Here is a 20,541-nt window from a genome sequence, read left to right on the forward strand (position 1 = left end):
CTGAGGTGTTATGAAAATCTTTTGATTTATCTTGGAGCATGAAATAGAAATCCAGCTCATCTGAAAAAAATCTGCTGATTAGGGGAACCTTAAGCTTAGCATTCTGACAGGCATTACAATGCAGAAAAATAGTTGGTACAGGTGCAGCGACGGAGTGGGAACTCTATTGTCTATAAGCAACAACTGACCAACCACCTGGTTAAAGCCGCTTCTGAGGTCGGGAACCCAGTCAAACAAGCAAAGGTGAAAAGTACACAGTGAAGAAGACTATGAGCCTTCCTCCAAAAGAAGCGGCTATTGTACCTATTCTCAGAACTAATTGTAATAGCCCAGCCTATACTAATGATTATGCGTGATAAATAATTGCCTGCTTCACAGCATGGTGTGCAGGCTTGTGGTGGAGAGATTCCCCCTTGCACCTGGCGCCGCAATAAACATACCCGCTTTACAACTCTCCAGGAGTTGTGGAGTTTGTTTCCGCACGTCACTGCTCTTAATCACAGGTACTCTTGTCTCTCAGAAAAGTTCTCCTAAACTAAGTAGAAATACATTTATTTGTAGTCATCATGTTCTACTGTTGACAATTAATTTATTTTTTTACTTCTCTTTCAAAGCACTGAATACTGACAGATCTGGGATACCAGACTACTCAGGACATTGAATTAGGTGACTTTGACAAATGCTTTGTTCATGCTTATTATGGAAGTGGCATGTGTATGTGGACTGCTTCATAATGATCAGTTTTTAATAGAGATTTGATGTATATTTGGAGAGATACTGTGATTAAAAAAAATAAAAGTATCTTTATTTCTTATTGCTGATCCTAGGCAGGCTCATCTGAACTGTAGGCCTTCCTCTGCCATTTAGGAGACTTGCTTTGGTTTTTGTTTCTTCTGCTTAGGACTACAACATCTTAAACATTTTCACTGAGGATATTCCCTTCAATTTTGAATCTGTTCTAGAGAGAGCATTGTGACCCCATGCAAGCATACTGTTGGCAGCCTACAAGCCAAAAGCCTACTTACTATTCACAGTAAAGGTGAAAACAACTCCATCACATTTCAGAGCAGATAATACTTCTATTAACTGAAGTCCTTACAGAACATTATCAACTTCTCAGAAGTGTAGAGCCTAATCCTGATGCAAGAACATACTAGACTTTGTTTCCTTTAAAATGATGAGGGATAGCAGAGGAGTCTTCAACAGAAAAACATTCAAGAGGAGGACACACATCCTTGGAAGTTCAAAACATCCGACAACTGTTACCAGTACTAATCATTCTGCTAGCCATTAATCGCTAAAGGAGGTGCCAAAGCAAGGACTTCAAAGACTGATAAGGAAAACATAGAATCATAGAATGGTTAGGGTTGGAAGGGACCTCAAAAGATCATCTAGTTCCAACCCCCCTGCCATGGGCAGGGACACCCTCCACTACAGCAGGTTGCTCAAAGCCTCATCCAACCTGGCCTTGAACACTTCCAGGGATGGGGCATCCACAACTTCTCTGGGCAACCTGTTTCAGTGCCTCACCACCCTCAGAGTAAAGAATTTCTTCCTTATATCTAATCTAAATCTCCCCTCGTTCAGTTTAAAGCCATTGCCCCTTGTCCTATCACTACATGCCCTTGTAAAAAGTCCCTCTCCAGCTTTCCTGTAGGTCCCTTTTAAGTACTGGAATCATAGAATGGCATAGGCTGGAAGGGACCTTAGAGATCATCTAATCCAACCTCCCTGTCATGGGCAGGGACGCCTCTCAACTAGATCAGGCTACTCAAGGCTCTGTCCAACTTGGCCTTGAACACCTCCAGGGAGGGGGCATCCACAACTTCTCTGGGCAATTTATTCCAAAGTCTTACCACCCTCATACTGAAGAATTTCTTCCTAAGATCTAATCTAAATCTGTTCTCCTTCAACTTAAACCCATTTCCCCTTGTCCTATCAGTGGACACTCTTGTAAAAAGTCCCTCCTCAGCCTTCCTGTAGGTTCCCTTCAGGTATTGGAAGGCAGCTATTAGGTCCCCCCTGAAGTTTTCTCTTTTCAAGGCTGAACAATCCCAGCTCCCGTAACCTGTCCTCGTAGCAGAGGTGCTCCAGCCCCTGGATCATCTTGGCAAGGACTTGCTGAGGGTGCACTCCATGCCACTGTCCATGTCACCGACAAAGATGTTGAAGAGCGCTGGGCCCAATACGGACCCCTGAGGGACGCCACTCGTGACTGGTCTCCACTTGGACATCGAACCGTTGACCACTACTCTCCAAGTGCAGCCATTGAGCCAATTCCTTATCCACTGAGTGGTCCATCCATCAAACCCATGCCTCTCTAGTTTAGAGAGAAGAATGTCGTGCGGGACAGTGTCAAAAGCTTTGCACAAGTCCAGGTAGATGATATTCGTTGGTCAATCCTTGTCCACCGATGCTGTCACCCCATCATAAAAGGCCACCAAGTTGGTCAGGCACGATCTGCCTTTGGTGAAGCCATGTTGGCTGTCACCCACCACCTCCTTGCTCTCCATGTGCCTTAGCATGGTTCCCAGGAGAATCTGCTCCATGACCTTGCCAGGCACAGAGGTGAGGCTGACCGGCCTGTAGTTGCCCGGGTCCTCCTTGTTCCCCTTTTTAAATACGGGGGTTATGTTCCCTCTCTTCCAGTCATTGGGGACCTCGCAGACCGCCACGACTTCTCAAATACAATGGCCAGTGGCTTGGCAACTTCATCCGCCAGTTCCTTCAGGACCCGCGGATGGATCTCATCAGGTCCCATGGACTTGTGCACCTTCAAGTTCCTCAGATGTTCCCGAACCTGCTCTTCAAGTACAGTGGGCGGTGGTTCATCCTCACAGTCCCTGCTAGTTCTTTCCACAGCTTGGGTGGTAAGACAAGAGGCTTTATCAGTGAAGACTGAGGCAAAAAAGTCATTGAATAACTCAGCCTTCTTTATGTCCTGGGTAACCAGAGCACCAGTATCCTTCCAGAGGGGGCCTACATTCTCCTTGGACTTTTTGTCCCCTACATACCTATAGAAGCTTTTCTTATCGCTTTTTATATATCCCTTGCAGGCTCGTGAACATGAGACTGCTCCTAACTGCCTATAGAAGGCCCCATCCACTCAGTCTTCCTGGTCAGGTGGTCTGTAGCAGACCTCCACTACAATGTCACCTGTCCCTGCCCTCCCTTCAATCCTGACCCATAAGCTCTCAGTCAGCTCCTCATCCATCCCCAGGTAGAGCTCCATGCACTCCAGCTGGTCTTTGACCTAGTGGGCAACACCTTCTCCTTGTCTCCTCTACCCATCCTTCCTAAAGAGCCTGTATCCTTCCATTCTGACACTCCAGTCATAGGATCCATCCCACCACATCTCCATGATACCAGTAAGATCATAGCCCTGCAGGTGTGCACACACCTCTAACTCCTCTTGTTTATTCCCCATGCTACCTGTATTTGCATAGTGGCATTTAAGTTGAATCTCTGATGAAGCTGACTTAATGGCTAGAATTCCTTTCTGCTGCTCTTCAGGTGCTCTCAGCTTGTCTTGATCAAGCCTGATATTATCCCCCTCTTCAAGTCTATTTTAAAGCCCTATCAATAAGCCTCACTACCCGATATGTGAAGACCATCATCCTCCTTTGAGGAACGTGAATCCTATCTGGAACTAGCAAGCCTGGTGCCATGTAGGCCACTCCATTATTGAAAAACCTCAAAATTGTCAGGGTAACATCAGCCACAGAGCCATGTGTTAATAGACTGGCTGCATCTGTTTATTTCAGTGTCGCTGCCCGCAACGATAAAGAAAAAGGAATCCTCTATCTTCAAAGACTATAAACTCCTTCTTTAATTTTACTGGTAGAAGCCAAGGCCTATGCAATTCAGCTTTCACCCAATAGCGCACACTGCCATGTCTGCCTTGGAATGAGGTAGCAAGTGGTCAGTGCAGGACAAAGGTCAAACTTGAATAAATTTTTTTCTGTATTTCCAATAACGATACAATGGATCAGATTAGGAATTAGTAAGTGGATGTGTATTTTCAGTGCATCATAATAAGCACAACTTATCTGCAAAGTTTCCATATCTCAGAAAAATGCAAGGTTAAAGTTGTTAGATTTACCTACCAGATCTCCTGTGAGGACACTAATACCAGAACATATATTTCTTTAATAACTAATTATCACAAAAACCTGCGCTAGGAATTTGTATGGCATGTTAGAAGCTACTCATTCTCGAGAGTGAAACAGACCACCTAACATACCATCAGTGAATACTCCACACGGATTATGCTACAGTCAAGGATTGAAGGGGAAACAGGTGGAATTTTCAACTGTTTGCCATTCCAGGTTTCTGTTTTGCCAGATGACAAGGATTCCCCACGGAGGTTGGCAACAAGCTGTTTTACTTCCTTTATTTTCCCTTTGGCATAGAATGCCTGTGTTTGGTAAATGGTTGCCTTTGGCACCACCATACGGGAAGAGCAATTCTCAATCTCGGCAAAGATCTGAATTGATTCACCTAAAACAAAACAAAGTCAGAATTTCAGGTTCTCTTTACATTTACAAGGCAGCTTAAGCAAACTGTCACATTCTGTATACTATTATAACGCGCCAGATGCTGCTATCACTGCTCTACCTGGAAAAACATCCACTGATGCCAACAGAAGCAAGATCCTCATGAGCTGTTCTAAAAGAAAGCAAAACAAACAAAAAAAACCCAACCCAACAAACAAAAAAACACAAGCCACACCACACAAAAAAACCCACGCCACCACAAAAAAAAAAAACACAACACCCCCACAATCAAAAACATACCAGTCTAATAGATGAGGTCCTTTAATAATCTAGAGATACAAGTAGTGCTGTCTTAGTTAACAGAGTATGCGGCGAAGATTGCTAAATGCAGACTGAGGTGGTAAAAATATCCTTAGTGTTTCATTTATATAAAGCAGTAAGTACAAACTGTAGCTTTAAAAAGGAAGGAAAAACATATCCTATAATTTGCTCATGAGCTAGTGGGGCTCATTGACAGGGCTTTAAACTAGTCTTGAAGCGAGAGGGGGATAATATCAGGCTTGCCCATGACAAGCTGTGGGACAACACACTAAGGTTAGAGGGATGAGGTGCTAGCAAGGGCCCTCATTCTGTTGCTCCGAGACATGCTGGGTACACTGGAGCATGCTTGAAGTCTTAGGGAGAGGAGACAGGGGTCCTGAGGTAATAGGAGCCAACAGGGAAACACCAGTGAAATACCTCAAAGGAATTAAGGGGTGTTCCTCTAAGAAGGTGACACAGCCACCAGCCCAGCTGAAGTGCCTCTACACCAATGCATGCAGCATGGGCAACAAACAGGAGTTGGAAGCCACTGTGCTGCTAGAAAGCTATGACCTAGTTGTCGTTACTGAAACTCAGTGGGACGAATCCCATGACCAGAGTGCAGATATTGACAGCTACAGGCTGTTCAGAAGGGACAGGCGAGGAAGGAGGGTGTTATGGTTTGAAGTGGGGGGGGAGGTCCGGGTGGCAGAAGCTGCCCATCACACCGGACTCCCGTCCCCCTCGGGGCTTGAGCCAATCGGCGCCTCTGCGAATTGCCCTATTTACGTCGGACAAAGGAACCGGAAAGGTGTGCCTTTGCCCAGGAGCAAGGAGACGGGAGGGGGGCACGGCCCCCGCTCCCGGCTCCCGGCCGGGCCGGCGGCCTGGCCTGGGCCGGGCCCGGCCCGCTCCGTCGAGGATGGCGGCGGCGGAGCCGCTTGGGGAACTCGGGGAGAGCCCCGCTGCCGGGGCGCCCACCGGGCCGAGTTCACCCAGACAGGACTGAAATCTAAGAGAAACGGCCACACAGCTAAGAGGTCAGTGAAGATGGAACGGAACAATGTGTGCCGCGGCTGAGTCCCCCTTGTGAGCGGCCCCTTCTAACAAACAGTCCTCGGTGGAGCAAGCAGAAAACCCACTCGCAGCCCGTGGATGACCCACGTCGGAAAGAGATGCCTAAGCCTGAGACTATTGTGAATCATGGGCACAGGTAGAGACACTTTTACGCATTTACGCATTTAAAGTTTCTATGGAGACGCATTTAAGGTCGGCATGACGACCCACACCGGAGCACATTTAAAGTTTGTTGATGACCCACGCCAGAGTGAGTGGCTACAGCTCCTTAAAAGCCCAGGACTGGTAAAGCCCGCACTTGGGGCAAATCCGATGGGGTAAGGATTTGCCCCCCAGCGGGCAGGATTCACGCCTTCGCCGTGAGTAGGGGATCCACTGGATCAAGGGACAATGGTGTAAGGACTCCTGCTCCTTTAAGAGAAGCGGCAGTAACAACTTGGAATGAACTGACCTGCACTCCCCCATTCCCTGCCCCCCTGCGCCCGCTGAGGGGAGGAGGTAGAGCCGGGAAGAAGAGGCAAAGGTGGGGGGGAGTGGTGTTGGTTTTAAGACCTGGCCTTGTTTTCTCGTTATTCTCTTAAGTAACCGTTTTTGTGTGCTTTTCTCTTTCTAGGTAGCTGTTAATAAATAGTTTTGCATTAAGAAAAAGCCTCTTTTGCCCGGGACCGTGGTTGGTGGGTGCTCCTCTGTTCCTGTCTCGATCCTCAGCTCTTTTATTACATTTTTTTTTCTCTCCTCTCCATTTTACTGGACTGGGAGAGCTGCGTGGGTTTGGTTGACGGACTCAGCCTAACCCACGACAGAGGGGCAGAGGCATTGCCCGTTACATCAAGAAATGGACAGATTGTGAAGAGCTGTCTCTGAAGACTAGCCACGAGCAGGTTGAAAGCTTATGGGTAAGAATTAGAGACCGAGGCAACAAAAGGAACCTTGTGGTTGGTGTCTACTACAGGCTGCCCGATCGAGGGGAGCCTATTGACAAAGCCTTCTTACTCCAGCTACAGGAGGCACTGCACTCGCAGGTTCTTGTCCTGCTGGGGGACTTCAACCACCCCAACATCTGCTGGAAAAGCAGCGTGGCAAGCTGTAGGCAATCCAAGAGACTCCTGGAACACATTGAGGATAACTTCTTAAGCAATAGACAACTCTACCAGAGGAGCTGCATTATTGGACCTGATGGTCACCAACACAAGTGAGCTAATTGGAGACATCAAGATTGGAGGCAGCCTGGGCTGCAGTGACAGAGTTTGCAGTCCTGATGGATATGGATCAGGCAAAGAGTAAAGTCAGGACCTTGAATTTTAGGAGAGCAAACTTCCAGCTGTTCAAGGAGTTAGTCAATAGGACGCCCTGGAAAACTGCCCTCAAAGACAAGGGAGCAGAACAGAGCTGGCAGATCTCCAAGGATGCTTTCCATGGAGCATAAGAGCTCTTGATCCCCAGGTGTAAGAAATCAGGAAAGGCAGGCAGGAGACTGGCATGGAAGAGTAAAGAACTGCTGGTCAAACTAAAGGGCAAGAAGGAAACACATAGGCCGTGGAAGCAGGGACAGGTATCCTGGGAAGAGAGTAGGGACACTGCCCGGTTGTGTAGGGATGGGGTCAGGAAGGCCAGGGCACTGCTGGAGCTGAACTTGGCAAGGGATGCAAAGAATAATAAGAAGGGCTTCTATAGATATGTCAGCCAGAAAAGGAAGGTCAAAAGAAAGCATAGCCCCCAATAAGCACAACTGGCAAACTGGTAACAACAGTTACAGGAGAAGGCTGAGGTACTCAATTTTTTTTGCCTCAGTCTTCACTGGCAACCTGTCTTCCCACACCTCTTGAATGGATGGACTGCAAGACAGGGACTAGGGGAACAAAGTCCCTCCCACTGCAAGATAAAATCAGGTTCAAAATAACCTGAGGAACCTGAACATACATAAGTCTACGGGACCTGACAAAATGTATCCCAGAGTTCTGAGGGAATTGGCTGATATAGTTACCAAGCCACTCTCCATGATATTTGAAAAGTCATAGCAGTCAGGTGAAGTCCCCAGTGACCAGAAAAAGGGAAACATTGCATCCATTTTTTTTTTTTTTTAAGAAAGAGTAGAAAGGAGGACCCTGGGAACTACCAACCTGTCAGCCTCACCTCTGGAAGACCATGGAACAGATCCTCCTAGAAACTATGTTAAGGCACATGGAGTACAGGGAGGTGATTTGAGACAGCCAGCATGGCTTCACAAACAGCAAGTCCTGCCTGACTAGCCCAGTGGCCTTCTATGATGGAGTGACTACATCAGCGGACAAGGGAAGAGCTACAGATGTCATCTATCTGGACTTCTGTAAGGCCTTTGACACAGTCCCCCACAACATCCTTCTCTCTAAATTGGAGAGATATGGATTTGATGGATAAACTATTCAGTGGACGAGGAATTGGTTGGATGGTCACATCCAGAGGGTAGTGGTCAACAGCTCAATCTCCAGATAGAGATCAGTGGTGAGTGGTGTCCTCAGGGGTCTGTACTGGGACCAGTACCGTTTAATATCTTCAACAATGACATAGAAAGTGGGAATGAGTGCACCCTCAGCAAGTTTGAAGATGACACCAAGATGAGTGGTGTGGTTGACATGCCTGAGGGCCAGGATGCCATCCAGAGGGACCTTGACAGGCTTGAGAAATGGGCCCATGTGAACCTCATGAGGTTCAACAAGGCCAAGTGCAAGGGCCTGCACATGGGTCAGGGCAATCCCCAGTATCAATACAGGCTAGGAGATGAAGGGATTGAGAGCAGCCCTGTAGAGAAGGACTTGGGGATACTGGTGGATGAAAAGCTGGACATGAGCTGGCAATGTGTGCTCACAGCCGCCCAGAAAGCCAACTGTATCTTGGGCTGCATCAAAAGAAGCATGGCCAGCAGGTTGAGGGAGGTGATTCTGCCCCTCTACTCTGCTCTGCTCTCGTGAGACCCCACCTGGAGTATCGCATCTAGCTCTGGAGTCCTCAGTACAGGAAAGACATGGACCTGTTGGAGCAGGTCCAGAGGAGGGCCACAAAAACAATCAGAAGGATGGAACACCTCTCCCATGAAGAAAGGCTGAGAGAGTTGGGGTTGTTGAGCCTGGAGAAGAGAAGGCTCTGGGGAGACCTTATTGCAGCCTTTCAGTACTTAAAGGGGGCCTATAAGAAAGATGGGGACAAACTTTTTAGTAGGGCCTGTTGCGATAGGACACGTTTAAACTGAAAGAGGGTAGATTTAGACCAGGTATAAGGAAGAAATTTTTTGGTTTGGTGTTTTTTGTTGGGTTTTTTTTTGTGGGTTTTTTTTGGTTTTTTTTACAATGATGGTGGTGAAACACTGGAACAGGTTGCCCAGAGAGGTGGTAGATACCCCATCCTTGGAAACATTCAAGGTCAGGATGGACAGGACTCTGAGCAACCTGATCTAGTTGAAGGTGTCCCTGCTTGCTACAGGGGGGTTGAACTAGATGACCTTTAAAGGTCCCTTCCAACTCAAACTATTCTACGATTCTATGAATTACTTCTATTACATACCTGGGGTGTAGCCCTTTCTTTCAATTTTGGCACTTAAGGATATTGGGCCTGAGGTACAAAGCCAACAACACAGTGTCTTCTCTTTTGTGCCTGCTTGGGGTGACTGCAAGAAGAGGAAAAAAACCCATTGTCCATTAAGTTAGGAGCTACATGAATCTCTTCAGGTATTTAAATCAACACAGGAAAATAATTTTCATAATGTGCTTATTATTACATATTTTGATAAACAAAGCTACTTTCATAGGAGAAGTCTCAAGCAATTTAAACAGCATTATACAGACACAATGTTTGTCCTAATTCCATTGCTGTATTAGTACTGCTTTTCCTGCCATCCTCCATACTACAGCCACGCTTCAAACAGTTTTTAATACTAAAAATAAATACTGTATAGCTTAAAACAAAAGGCTTCGTAGCCTACACATTCCAACATACTGTTGCAGAGCTTTTCATTTAACTAACAGTAAATTATAACATCTTTGCACTTTCCATTAAGCTCTATTTCAGAAACCAAATAACTAAGCTAAACTACTGTAACCTTGACACCTGCTATTTCCTCTGTTTCTGAATGATCCCATTTGATCTATATTAAAAAGACTTATCTTACACAACATCAGGATTTAGGGCTTGATCCAAAGCCCATGAAAGTCAAATGAGAGACTTTTGATTTTAATGGGATTTGTGCAAGGTCCCTTTGCAAGCCTGATTTTTCACCCATACACACAAGAAACCTATTTCAATGGATTTCTAAATTTTTTTTCCTCTAGATTAAAATTTGAGGAAGGGATAAAATAAAGGAATTTTAGGCCAGAGTGAAATCAAATCCTCATTGAAAGCAGTTGTGGTATTAAAGTTATTTTAATAAAATGAAATTTCAGGAAAGGATTATACAGAATTGTGATAATTCCTCCCCATCAGCAGAAAACTACCCCTATGGAAATTATCAATTATGCACTTGTCCTAGTTTTAGCTGGGACAGAGGTTTTTTTTTTAACAGCTAGAAAAGCTCCATGTTTTGGTTTTACTCAGAGGCTCACTCTGAGAAGAACACTGATAACAAGCTGCCAAGGACTTTTCAGTGTGCCGGAGTGCAGAAGCACGGCGGGATAAGGGGGGAGCACGGATGGGACAAGGGGGACACGATTCCCCTTGTGATTTGTGTGGAACTTGAGACTGAGGGCCAAACTGGCCAATTAGTATTCCATATCGTGCAGCGTCATGCCCAGTATAAAAGCGAGGGTCAGACGGGAAGAAGGGCTTTTGCCGCTTTGGCTTTTGCCGCTTTTGCTCTTCTGCGCTTGCTGTGTTTTTCGCTCTATTGCTTTTCTTTTTTTTTTTTTCTTTCCTCTCTCTCTCCCAGTACTCCCACTCTCGGAGTACTATCTCTCCCTCTCTGCCCCTCTCTATTTCGGGGCCTCGCGTTCGTCCGGGATTTGCAGTTTTCGGGACAAGACGGGCTTCGCATACGAGGGGGTGGTGAGCACCTACATTGTATTAAATCATCTGTATTAAATCACTCTTATCTCAACCCACGGGTTTCACGTTTATCCTTTAATTCTCTCCCTCATTCCTGGGGTGGGGGAGGGGGAGTGGGAGTGACCGGCTGTGTGGGGGGGGGGCGGTTCAACCTAACCCACGACAGCACTGCAGTAAATTTTTTACTTAGCATTTTTAAGTTAGCAGTCCCTCAACTGAAATATTAAGAGTTGCACTGTTCGTTCCATAGATTATTCTTTCTTTATAACTGAAGAGGAACAGTTCACCAAATTTTCATCCTTAATGAGATTCTACAATTTAGTACTATCAATTTAGATCAACAAATGCATTTTATGTATCATAAAAATCAAGCAACTCCAAGTACAGGATAACTTAGCCTTCAAAATATCAGCCAGTTATAGAGTTGCTAAACTGATATAATACTTAAGAGCTGTAGTTAAACTAGCAAATAAATATTAGGTAGAACTACATGTTGATGTTGTTTCAGTTATTATACTTCATTATTTTTATGCCAGAAAAATAATGAGTAATTCTGTCAGTTCTTACCAGTAATGAAGGAGTGTTGATATCTATATGTTCAAAGACTGTAAATTCCTTCTTTAATTTTACTGGTAGAAGCCAAGGCCTATGCAATTCAGCTTTCACCCAATAGCGCACACTGCCATGTCTGCCTTCGAATGAGGTAGCAAGTGGTCTGTGCAGGACGAAGGTCAAAGTTGAGTAAAGCTTTTCTGTCTTTCCAGTAAGAACACAATTGATCAGATTAGGAATTAGTATGTAGAACTATGTTTTTAGTGCATTGTAATAAGCATAAATTATTTGCAAAGTTTCCATTTCTCAGAAAAATTTAAGGTTAAAGTTGGGAGAAAATATCATCTCCAATTCATCCAACAGTAGTTTTGTAGAAGTTTTAAGAATCAATTAAAGAATTGTGCTAGGAAATACCAGGAGAGTACACATCTCCTTTAGACTTAAGAGGCCACTTTCAAGGGTAGAGCAAAGCATGTCCTTTTAAGGTCAAATTAAGACCACCAAATAAAATTAGCATTAGTACCATCCCATTATTGTTTTGGACATTGTATTCTGTAAATAGCTGTGTATTATTTACTTGGTTGCTATCTCAGTGTTTTATTTAGCTACAACTGAGTGCTTTTGTAGTTTGTTTTGCCTTAAGTACTATAGTTAAATATTTCAATTTAGAGTACTGAATAGAGAGAGGCTATTTTGAGCATCTTTTAATTTTCCTTTACCCTGATGAGGCCATCTTAAAATATTTCTATGTATAAAAAAAAGACAAAGCCTATTCTGCTCTGAACGCTGAAAGACAAAAGGAAGTCCTTTTGGGGAGTTGAAGGGGAAGAGGAAAAAAAAAAAAAGGTGGAAAGGGACTCCAAACCTTTCAGCATTACCCTTTTTTCCTCCTCTTCCTCCCGCTCCCTCAACATTGTAAGGTGAAGGACATAAGACTTTTATATTCCAGTCATGTCCAGTTAACTGTAACTTGTCTTCTCCTAACATTTTTTGCCTTTAATCTCAAAGGAAGAATTTTTATATTGCACTATGTTTGAAATGCATCATAATAAATATAAGTTATGGACAAAGTCTCCCTCCCTAACTTCTATAGGGAATAATACTAGCTGTGCTAGTACTTTACTAGAACGATTCTTTCTGCTACAGGCTTGACATCTCTATTTACACATCTGAAATGTTTACTTTTTTTTTGTCTTAAAAACACAAATGAAAGGCTTTTCTAATCAGTTTTTGATGTTTCATCCTGCCCCAGTATCCTTTAAGGCAAAAATCAGTAAGGCCAGTCAACACCTTGGTTTTTTCACTATTGCTTTGTATTTGGTTGTACTGGGTCTGGCTGGGATGGAGTTCGCTTTCCTCATAACAGCCCATATAGTGCTGTGCTTTGCGTTTGCGGCTAGAACAGTGTTGATAACATAGCAACGTTTTAGCTATTGCTGAGCAATGCTTGCATAACACCAAGGCTGTCTCTCCAACACCCCATTCCCAAAGGCCAATAGGCCAGGTGTGGGCAAGAGGTTGGGAGGGGACATAACCAGGACAACTGACTCAAACTGATCAAAGGGATATTTCCATACCATATGATGTCGTGCTCAGCAATAAAAGCTGAAGGGGAGGGGGGGACAACCGGGGGACACACACACAGACAGGGCTGTCACAGACATTCACAGTTATAGTGTTTGTCTTCTCAAGTAACCACTACACATACTGAGGCCCTGCTTTCCAGGAAGCAGCTGGACATCTGCCTGCCATTGGGAAGCAGTGAATGAATTCTTATTTTTACTTTGCTTCCGTGTACGGCTTTTGTTTTTCTTATTGAACTGCCTTTATCTCAACCCGCAAGCTTGTCCATCTTATTTTCTCTCCCTGTCCTGTTGATGACAGGACATGAGAGTGCAACCCCATGGAAGGCTGGCAGCAAGCCAAGGTCAACCCACCACATTGGTTTTGTTCAAAATAAATTTTAGAATTATTCTATGGATGCAAAATAGCAACAAACAGTAAGGAGGCAGTGTCAAACTAGTGTTCTTCAGGCCCTTTATTACCAGCCTTCATTTTTTCAGTATTATCAAAGATGGCTTCATAGTTATTCCTTTGAGTCACTTGAAAATAACTTTAGTGTTTTAATCAATGCTTGTGCTATTTTACTGGTCATCTATTTAATCTCAAACATAATATTCCGTACTCACATATACTGCTTTGTTCTTTCATATTTGAACATCCCTTTCAACTCGAGAGAATATCAGTATCATCCTTATCACTTCTATAAGAAGAGATTTTCATCTGAACCTTAAATTGACTTCTAAAAGTCTTTATATATACGAGCCGTCTTCAGTGTTCCAATAATATCTACTGTAAAGTCCTGTGCTATTCACTGAAACTGATCCATAAAAGTACTCAATTGGTGGACGAGAAGCTCAATATGAGCCGGCAATGTGCTCTTGCGGCCCAGAAGGCCAACCGCGTCCTGGGCTGCATCAAGAGGAGTGTGGCCAGCAGGTCGAGGGAGGTGATTCTCCCCCTCTACTCTGCCCTTGTGAGACCTCACTTGGAGTACTGCGTCCAGTTCTGGAGCCCCCAACATAAGAAGGACATGGACCAGTTGGAGAGGGTCCAGAGGAGGGCCACGAAGATGATAAGAGGGCTGGAGCACCTTTCCTATGAGGACAGGCTGAAAGAGTTGGGGCTGTTCAGCCTGGAGAAGAGGAGGCTCCGGGGTGACCTTATAGCGGTCTTCCAGTACCTCAAGGGGGCCTACAGGAAAGATGGGGAGAGGCTGTTCAGGAGGGCCAGTTATGATAGGACAAGGGGTAATGGTTTTAAAATAGAGGGAGGTAGGTTCAGGTTGGATATTAGGAAAAAATTTTTTACTATGAGAGTGGTAGAACACTGGAACAGGTTGCCCAGAGAGGTGGTGGATGCTCCATCCCTGGAGACGTTCAAGGCCAGGTTGGACAAGGCCCTGAGCAACCTGATCTAGTTGGAGATATCCCTGTTCCTTGCAGGGGGGTTGGACTAGATGACCTTTGAAGGTCCCTTCCAGCCCTAACCATTCTATGATTCTATGATTCTATACTTATCTACAGGTTCTGCTAAAGCCAGCTCCTCTAATACGCAGATGGTTTACTAGCTTTAATATTAGGTATTAGCCTAATATTCTGCCAACTTCTTTTAACCTTAATGACTTCAGCACTTGGCTTTTGCAGTAAAAGGCTACTCCTGTCTCCCTTCTTTCATTTATTTCCAGACCGTCTCTGTCCCTTTATATTTAATTTTCCTGCAACTTGTGTTTTAGCTAATTAGCATGTTGGTAACTCCTCTATGTATAAATCTTCTCTTCACAATGTATACATTAGACACTTCAAACTTTTTTTGTGTGTGTATATAATTTATCTTAAGACTTCTGCTATCACTCTTGCTTCACCTTTGCTTTCTGAGACAAGCAGGATTAGGTATGGGAATGTTTCTTGCTTCATCCACCCATCCATTTACTTATTTCCATCCTGGCTTATTGCATAAAGGTCAGCCTGAGTACACACATCCTATTTAAACTAGAATTAAAAAAAAAAAAAAAAAAAAAATCTTATTTTGTTCAAACGTGGCTAAGCTTGCCACATCTGTTTCAGACTGAGCCCGAACAGTTAAGCTGTTATCACTGGCTCTGATGGCCTGCATGGCTCCAGTAAAATCTTGTTTCATTTAGAAGATACCTCAGCCACTCTGCAGGACTCGAATGACACAAAGTCCCCTCCCTTCTCCTGTGAAGGGATAAAATACTACGAGACATGAGTCAATAGACCTCAGTCAAAAGAGAGTGTAACCAACTGGGCAACAACGAGCTCCTGTTTCGTGAAAAACTCTTAACCAGCTTAAAAGCAACCTCTTCAGTTTAATGAGATTATGTCCTCTATTGCATGTTTGAGCACAACTCCTACTACCATTGAAAAGGCTTCCCCTCCACTCACAAGAATTTTTCTTAAGCAGGTACCTATCTTAGTGTTCTCTCACACAAGCTGTGTACTGCATTCGAGTACTTACATCTGTGGAAGCTCAAAGCTGAATGCATATTCATGCCTTCCTGAATGAATGGTGTGAAGGCCTTCTTCAGAACTGTCATCATCTAGGAGGGAAAAACCCAATATGCTATTCCACCTGGGAACATTTTATACAGCATAATATATTATATAGGTTTCTTTTGCAGAATAAGAGGGATTTATACATTCTTTACAATACCAAGAACACAGTGTCCCAGAAACAAGTCTCTCCAGTCCATTTGTATTAACTGCTAGATGTACGACTGCAGAATTTTTAAGGTTAGGTGAGATTCCAAGATTCACCTTACATAAAAGCAGAAGTTAACTTGTTTTAATTTATGATCTTGATTCGAGTACTGACATAGTTATAATTGCTGTCATTTCAAGGTCTGCCCGAAAGATCTGTAATGGAAACTGTGTATTCCAATATGATTTCTAGTTAAAACTTAAAATTAAATAGAGTGCTCTAATAGTATTAAGTGATCTCAGTATTAAGTCTGCTATATTAATAGATTAAATTTAGTAATTCAGCTTCCTTCTATCTCCTGCCTAAGCAAGTGTCCAAAACTTGATTTATTTAGTTGGTTGTTTTTTTAAAGTGCACGAGCACCACCTAGAAAGTACTTTTCTAGTACTAGAAAGTACCAAACAAATTCAGGTGCACGAAAGGTGTCAAGCTGTCCAATTAATGTTGTTTAGAGCTAACATATCAAAAATTCAAAGTTTAGCTTGATTTTGCTCAGATAACAAAGACCCAAACATTTCCTAATTTCGACAAGAAATCTGACCTTGGTTTAGAGTCATGATTCCTTGTATTGCTTTAAATGCTCCAACAAATTTGTGGTTTGTTCTGACATAATTACCATAACACCAGAAAAATGCTTATTCCATCAAAATAGAAAGTTACTTAGAGAAAATAATTGAGCATCTCGTATACAAAAGGGTTGGGGTAATAAAAACACATATAGTGGGAATATGCAAAAGACTACCTGTTGTTAATAGTCTGAAACATGAAGGAATGTTGGTACATTTTTAAGATTTTAATTTTTTTTTTAGTTCTCATTGCCCCACAAAAATGCCGATGCTCTAATTTTTTTAGGGCACCAGAAATGCTCAAGCAAACCTATGCAAAAATATAAAACCACTAAAACACTATTTGCACCAATGCATCCTCAGCATGTAATGCCACAAAACAAGAATCTTCAATACACTGAAAGAGTAAAACAATGTGTACAATGCTTTTTTTTTTTTTGTTAAAGAAAAAAAAGCACACTCAGAGGTTTTTGGTTGGTTGTTGGTTTTTTTTAATAATAATCATCATCATCTTTTCCTTGCACATAAGTTCTTTCATCCCTTCTTCACTTCCTTCCTGCCAGATCAGCAGTCCCATTGAGCCTGAACAGCAGAACTGTGGTAAATAAGTACTGAGCTGTCAATCACAGACTAGGCTGGAGCAGGAGAAGACTGGCCTAAACAGACATGACCAGATTCCCTGCCAGCCATTCATATACATACAGCATACATTACACTCCACCACATTTGCTCAGCAACTCTGCTCACAGCCTAGCCTGACTACTGCAGAGGTAAGGAGAGAGGGAGGTGCACCACCCATGCCTCACCATCCAGTCTCCTCATACCACGAGGGCCATGCCCCACGCTATATGCAAGGTAACACCTCAATCCTGCACTTCTCTCAGGAGCATGTGCTGACCGTTACTGAAAGGCAATTATGGATAGTGCTGGCCAGGGGCAAAGGAGGAGAAAGACAACCGAGTGAGGGATGTCAGAGGCTGCAGGGCCATGTGTCCCAATGGCTGCCCCTGCTCACAGCCCCTTGCTAGCCCAGTGGATGTGCGCGGCAGGAGCTTGAGTGTTTCTGACTGTCCCCAGAGATGGCCTTTCACAAGAAAGGCAGCGTGCTCTCCGAGCCGTCAAGGCCGACATTGCCAGTTCCCAACAAAAAGTGACCAGGGTGACAGCACTCCCCCTTAGCAGTGCAGCGCCCCCAGCGTCCTACCAAGGCCCCGAACGGATCCAAAACCGGAATGAAGCGGGGGGGGGGGGGACGGGGGGCGGGGACGGCGCGCAGGCAGCAAGGGAGAAAGCAGTAACTGCTGAATTGTAACACCCCACCCCACAGTTTCCCAGCAAGGTAAACTTGTACTCCTCACTTCACAGCTAGTGCCCTCCCTCACCGTGCATACTCTGTAACTCCTCAGGGAAGCGGGGCCCGGAGCGCCTCCAACCTCGCACAGGGCTGACCTCGGGGTGGCCAGAGCCCGTTCGCCCCGCCCTCAGCACACGCTAGAGTGCGGGCAGGGGAATCTGCTCCCTCAGCCTCGCTCTTCCCCCACGTCCCAGCCCCCTATAATCAGTGGCTGACATCGCCTCAGCCACAGGCTAACAAACCCCAGCAGGCCAATGACAAGGCGGGGACAGGGCGTGGCCTTCCGAACTACGCTAGGGTACGAGGTGTAGAGTTTAAACTTCACTCCGTGCGGCGAGTGTTCGCAGTCCTGCCCCTGCAGCTGAGGGAGGGGCAGTGGTATCTCGGGACAACTGCTTAAGTTTTTACGTGCCACACGTGCAGCGGTGTGCACCCTGTCTCGCTTCTGGTATCGGAACGTGTCAGATCCGTCCCTTCCCTGCCACCTTTTGTTCCCTTTCTAGCCCAAACCAAGCACCTACTATCGGGGTCAGCATTTGGATCTACAGTCCGCATGCCAAGTCATTGCTGCTGCTGCTTAACCAGACAGTTGGAAGCATGGGGTCGCCCTCCTACTTGTAAGCATACATCCTGCTATAAACGACTCATGCATGTTTGCACATTTCTGTCATCTGCAAACCAGAGGTGAATGAGCTTTCACGTGAGAGAATTATTTCTAAGGCGGCAGTATAAAGAACATTTGAGCTACAAAGCCACCTCATGAGTGACCCGTGCTTGCTTGCATCATGATAACATAACTAAAATCAATAGCGACTTCACTCTGCTACAGTATTTATTTCAGAAGTGCTTAATAAAAGGCTCAATGCAATCTATAGTCGAACTTCTTTAAAAATTGCATTTTACTGCAGAGGATCTCTGCAGCAAATACGCTGCATATTTAAAACAAAACCAAAACAACACACCAAAACACCCGACCCAAATTATTTAATCAGTTTTAACGTTTTATTGTGCTAGGAATTAAGTCATCGCCACCACCTGACTTGTGCAACCAATCTGCAGGGAGGAGGAGTACTCCCTCCCTTCTCTCCCCAGGACCGGTCCCAAACAGGATTGAACCGCTTCTAACAAAGGGTGGAAACTTCAGTAAAAACAACCTTAGAGCCCCTTATGCTTTCACAACGTAACTATGCGAACAATAGATTATCAAACTTAAGATCCACAATCCCGCTCGCAATGTAATACCCCATTTCCATACCCAAAATAAGGGAATTTGCAGGGCACTTTCCGTTTCTATAGGAGCTTGGCAGACCAGGTTTTCATTGAATGTGAGGTTCCAGAACTCCCCAACTCAGAAGCGATCGTACAACCATGAACTTTTATTTGGCCTTTCAGACAGATTTTTACATTTGGGTCCCCCATAGAGGAGTTGAATAAAAAAAAAAAAAAAAAAAAGGAAAGAAAGTGACTTAGAAGTATACTAGTTTAGAACAAAGGAAGAGATGGAAAATTACAGGTGGGGTGGTGATAGCATGTCAAAGCAAGCCACAGGGAATCTTTTATCTGCCATCAATGAACTAACCTTAAGAATCATTGCATATCAGTCTGAAAGTCAGACCTGTATCTGTATCAAAAAGGTCTAGTGTTATGTTTTAATTACACTTATGATTCGATAGGATGCATAGAGAAACAAATCCTGCTAATATCACTAAGAAAAAACTGACATTGCATATCAAAAAAAGCTACATTAAAAAAATGCAAATCCTTATGAAAAGGCTCTGTTAAAAGACAGGTATTTTAAGAAAGTCCTGTTTGCAAGTACTTTGAAAATGCACCTCAACACAGTTTTAACATTAAGCAAACGTTCAAAGAATCAAAAATAAAACCTAAGAACATAACCAGCATTTCATCATCTTTAGAAATAGTGAGCTCTATGAGACTGCATATTAAAAAGGGATAAACCAAGACAATGTAAAGATGTGTCTTTTTCTGGAAAAAGATCTGCATGCAGTGAATGAATAAGTGAAAAGCTTACCTCTTTCGTGCCCAAGTAGAACGTTCTTATGGTTAAAATACTCCACTTCTTCGGTGTAATTTTGCGTATAGGCAGTGTTGGATCCAGCATTTCTAGATTCAGTCCAACGTACTTTTGCATGTCCTCTTGCATGAATTTTAAGAGATTTTACTCTAATTTCTCCAGTAACTTCTAAATCAACCCTTCCTGAGACTGTGTCCCCGCTAGAATAGACGGGGACATTGCTGTCATTGAGACAGTCAAAGTTTATTGTCAAGCTCTTCACCTTCCCCAGCATCATATTTTATAACAAAGCACATAAAAATATACTGTAAGGGGGGGGGGAGCCAAGGTCTCATACAAAACGCGTTCTTCACTTTACACTGAACAACGCCTCTGCGAACCTGCCAACAAGATCAGCGTGTCTCCTACTGAGAAAACTCCAACTTCAGCGGCGGGGCCGCCCAGCGCTGTGATCCTCTTACAAAGACAGCTGCCTACACGCTGCTAGCTCGCTTTAAGAACAGCTTTGTGAAAAAAACAACCCTGCCGCGCATGCGCAAATCGAGTCGCGGCGGCAGTTTCCTCCGTCGCTTGGCCTATCTTCCCTGTCGTGTGTGTTTTTCTTTTGTTATTGCTTTAGTCTCGCGCAGAGAGTCGGAGCATTCCCTGGTGAAGTCAGGGCTCGGCTGCGAGCCCGTAGTGCGGTGTTGAGATATAGCTACTGAAGAACTGAGAGAAAAACGTCCGTGGCAGGGGGTGTTGAGGGCTCCTTGTCCAGAGAGCTTCGACGTCTCGTCTCGTCTCGTCTCGTCGCCTGGCACGACCTAGGGGCCCTGGCTGGCTGGCCGGGAGGTGTCTCGGAAGGAGCTGGCAGCTAAAATTGGGCAGTGG

The 20,541-nt window shown here is 44.4% G+C and overlaps 1 protein-coding gene across 1 annotated transcript in view; it reads right to left on the reverse strand.

Moving 5' to 3' along the window:
- Positions 1-311: 311 nt before the first annotated feature.
- The window catches only part of LOC147526239 (arrestin domain-containing protein 3-like), a gene marked incomplete at its 5' end in the record, with an annotated part of 635,121 nt that continues 614,891 nt past the window's right edge, over positions 312-20,541 (reverse strand). The window contains 5 exons of the mRNA XM_086630112.1: positions 312-535; positions 4,244-4,500; positions 9,411-9,513; positions 11,451-11,598; positions 15,474-15,555. Of these exons, the coding sequence (XP_086486238.1) occupies positions 494-535; positions 4,244-4,500; positions 9,411-9,513; positions 11,451-11,598; positions 15,474-15,555 (632 nt within the window). The remainder of the gene's footprint in view (positions 536-4,243; positions 4,501-9,410; positions 9,514-11,450; positions 11,599-15,473; positions 15,556-20,541) is intronic.

Source organism: Tauraco erythrolophus, chromosome W (assembly GCF_009769465.1).
Source record: "Tauraco erythrolophus isolate bTauEry1 chromosome W, bTauEry1.pri, whole genome shotgun sequence".
In the NCBI taxonomy this organism is placed as follows: Eukaryota; Metazoa; Chordata; class Aves; order Musophagiformes; family Musophagidae; genus Tauraco; species Tauraco erythrolophus.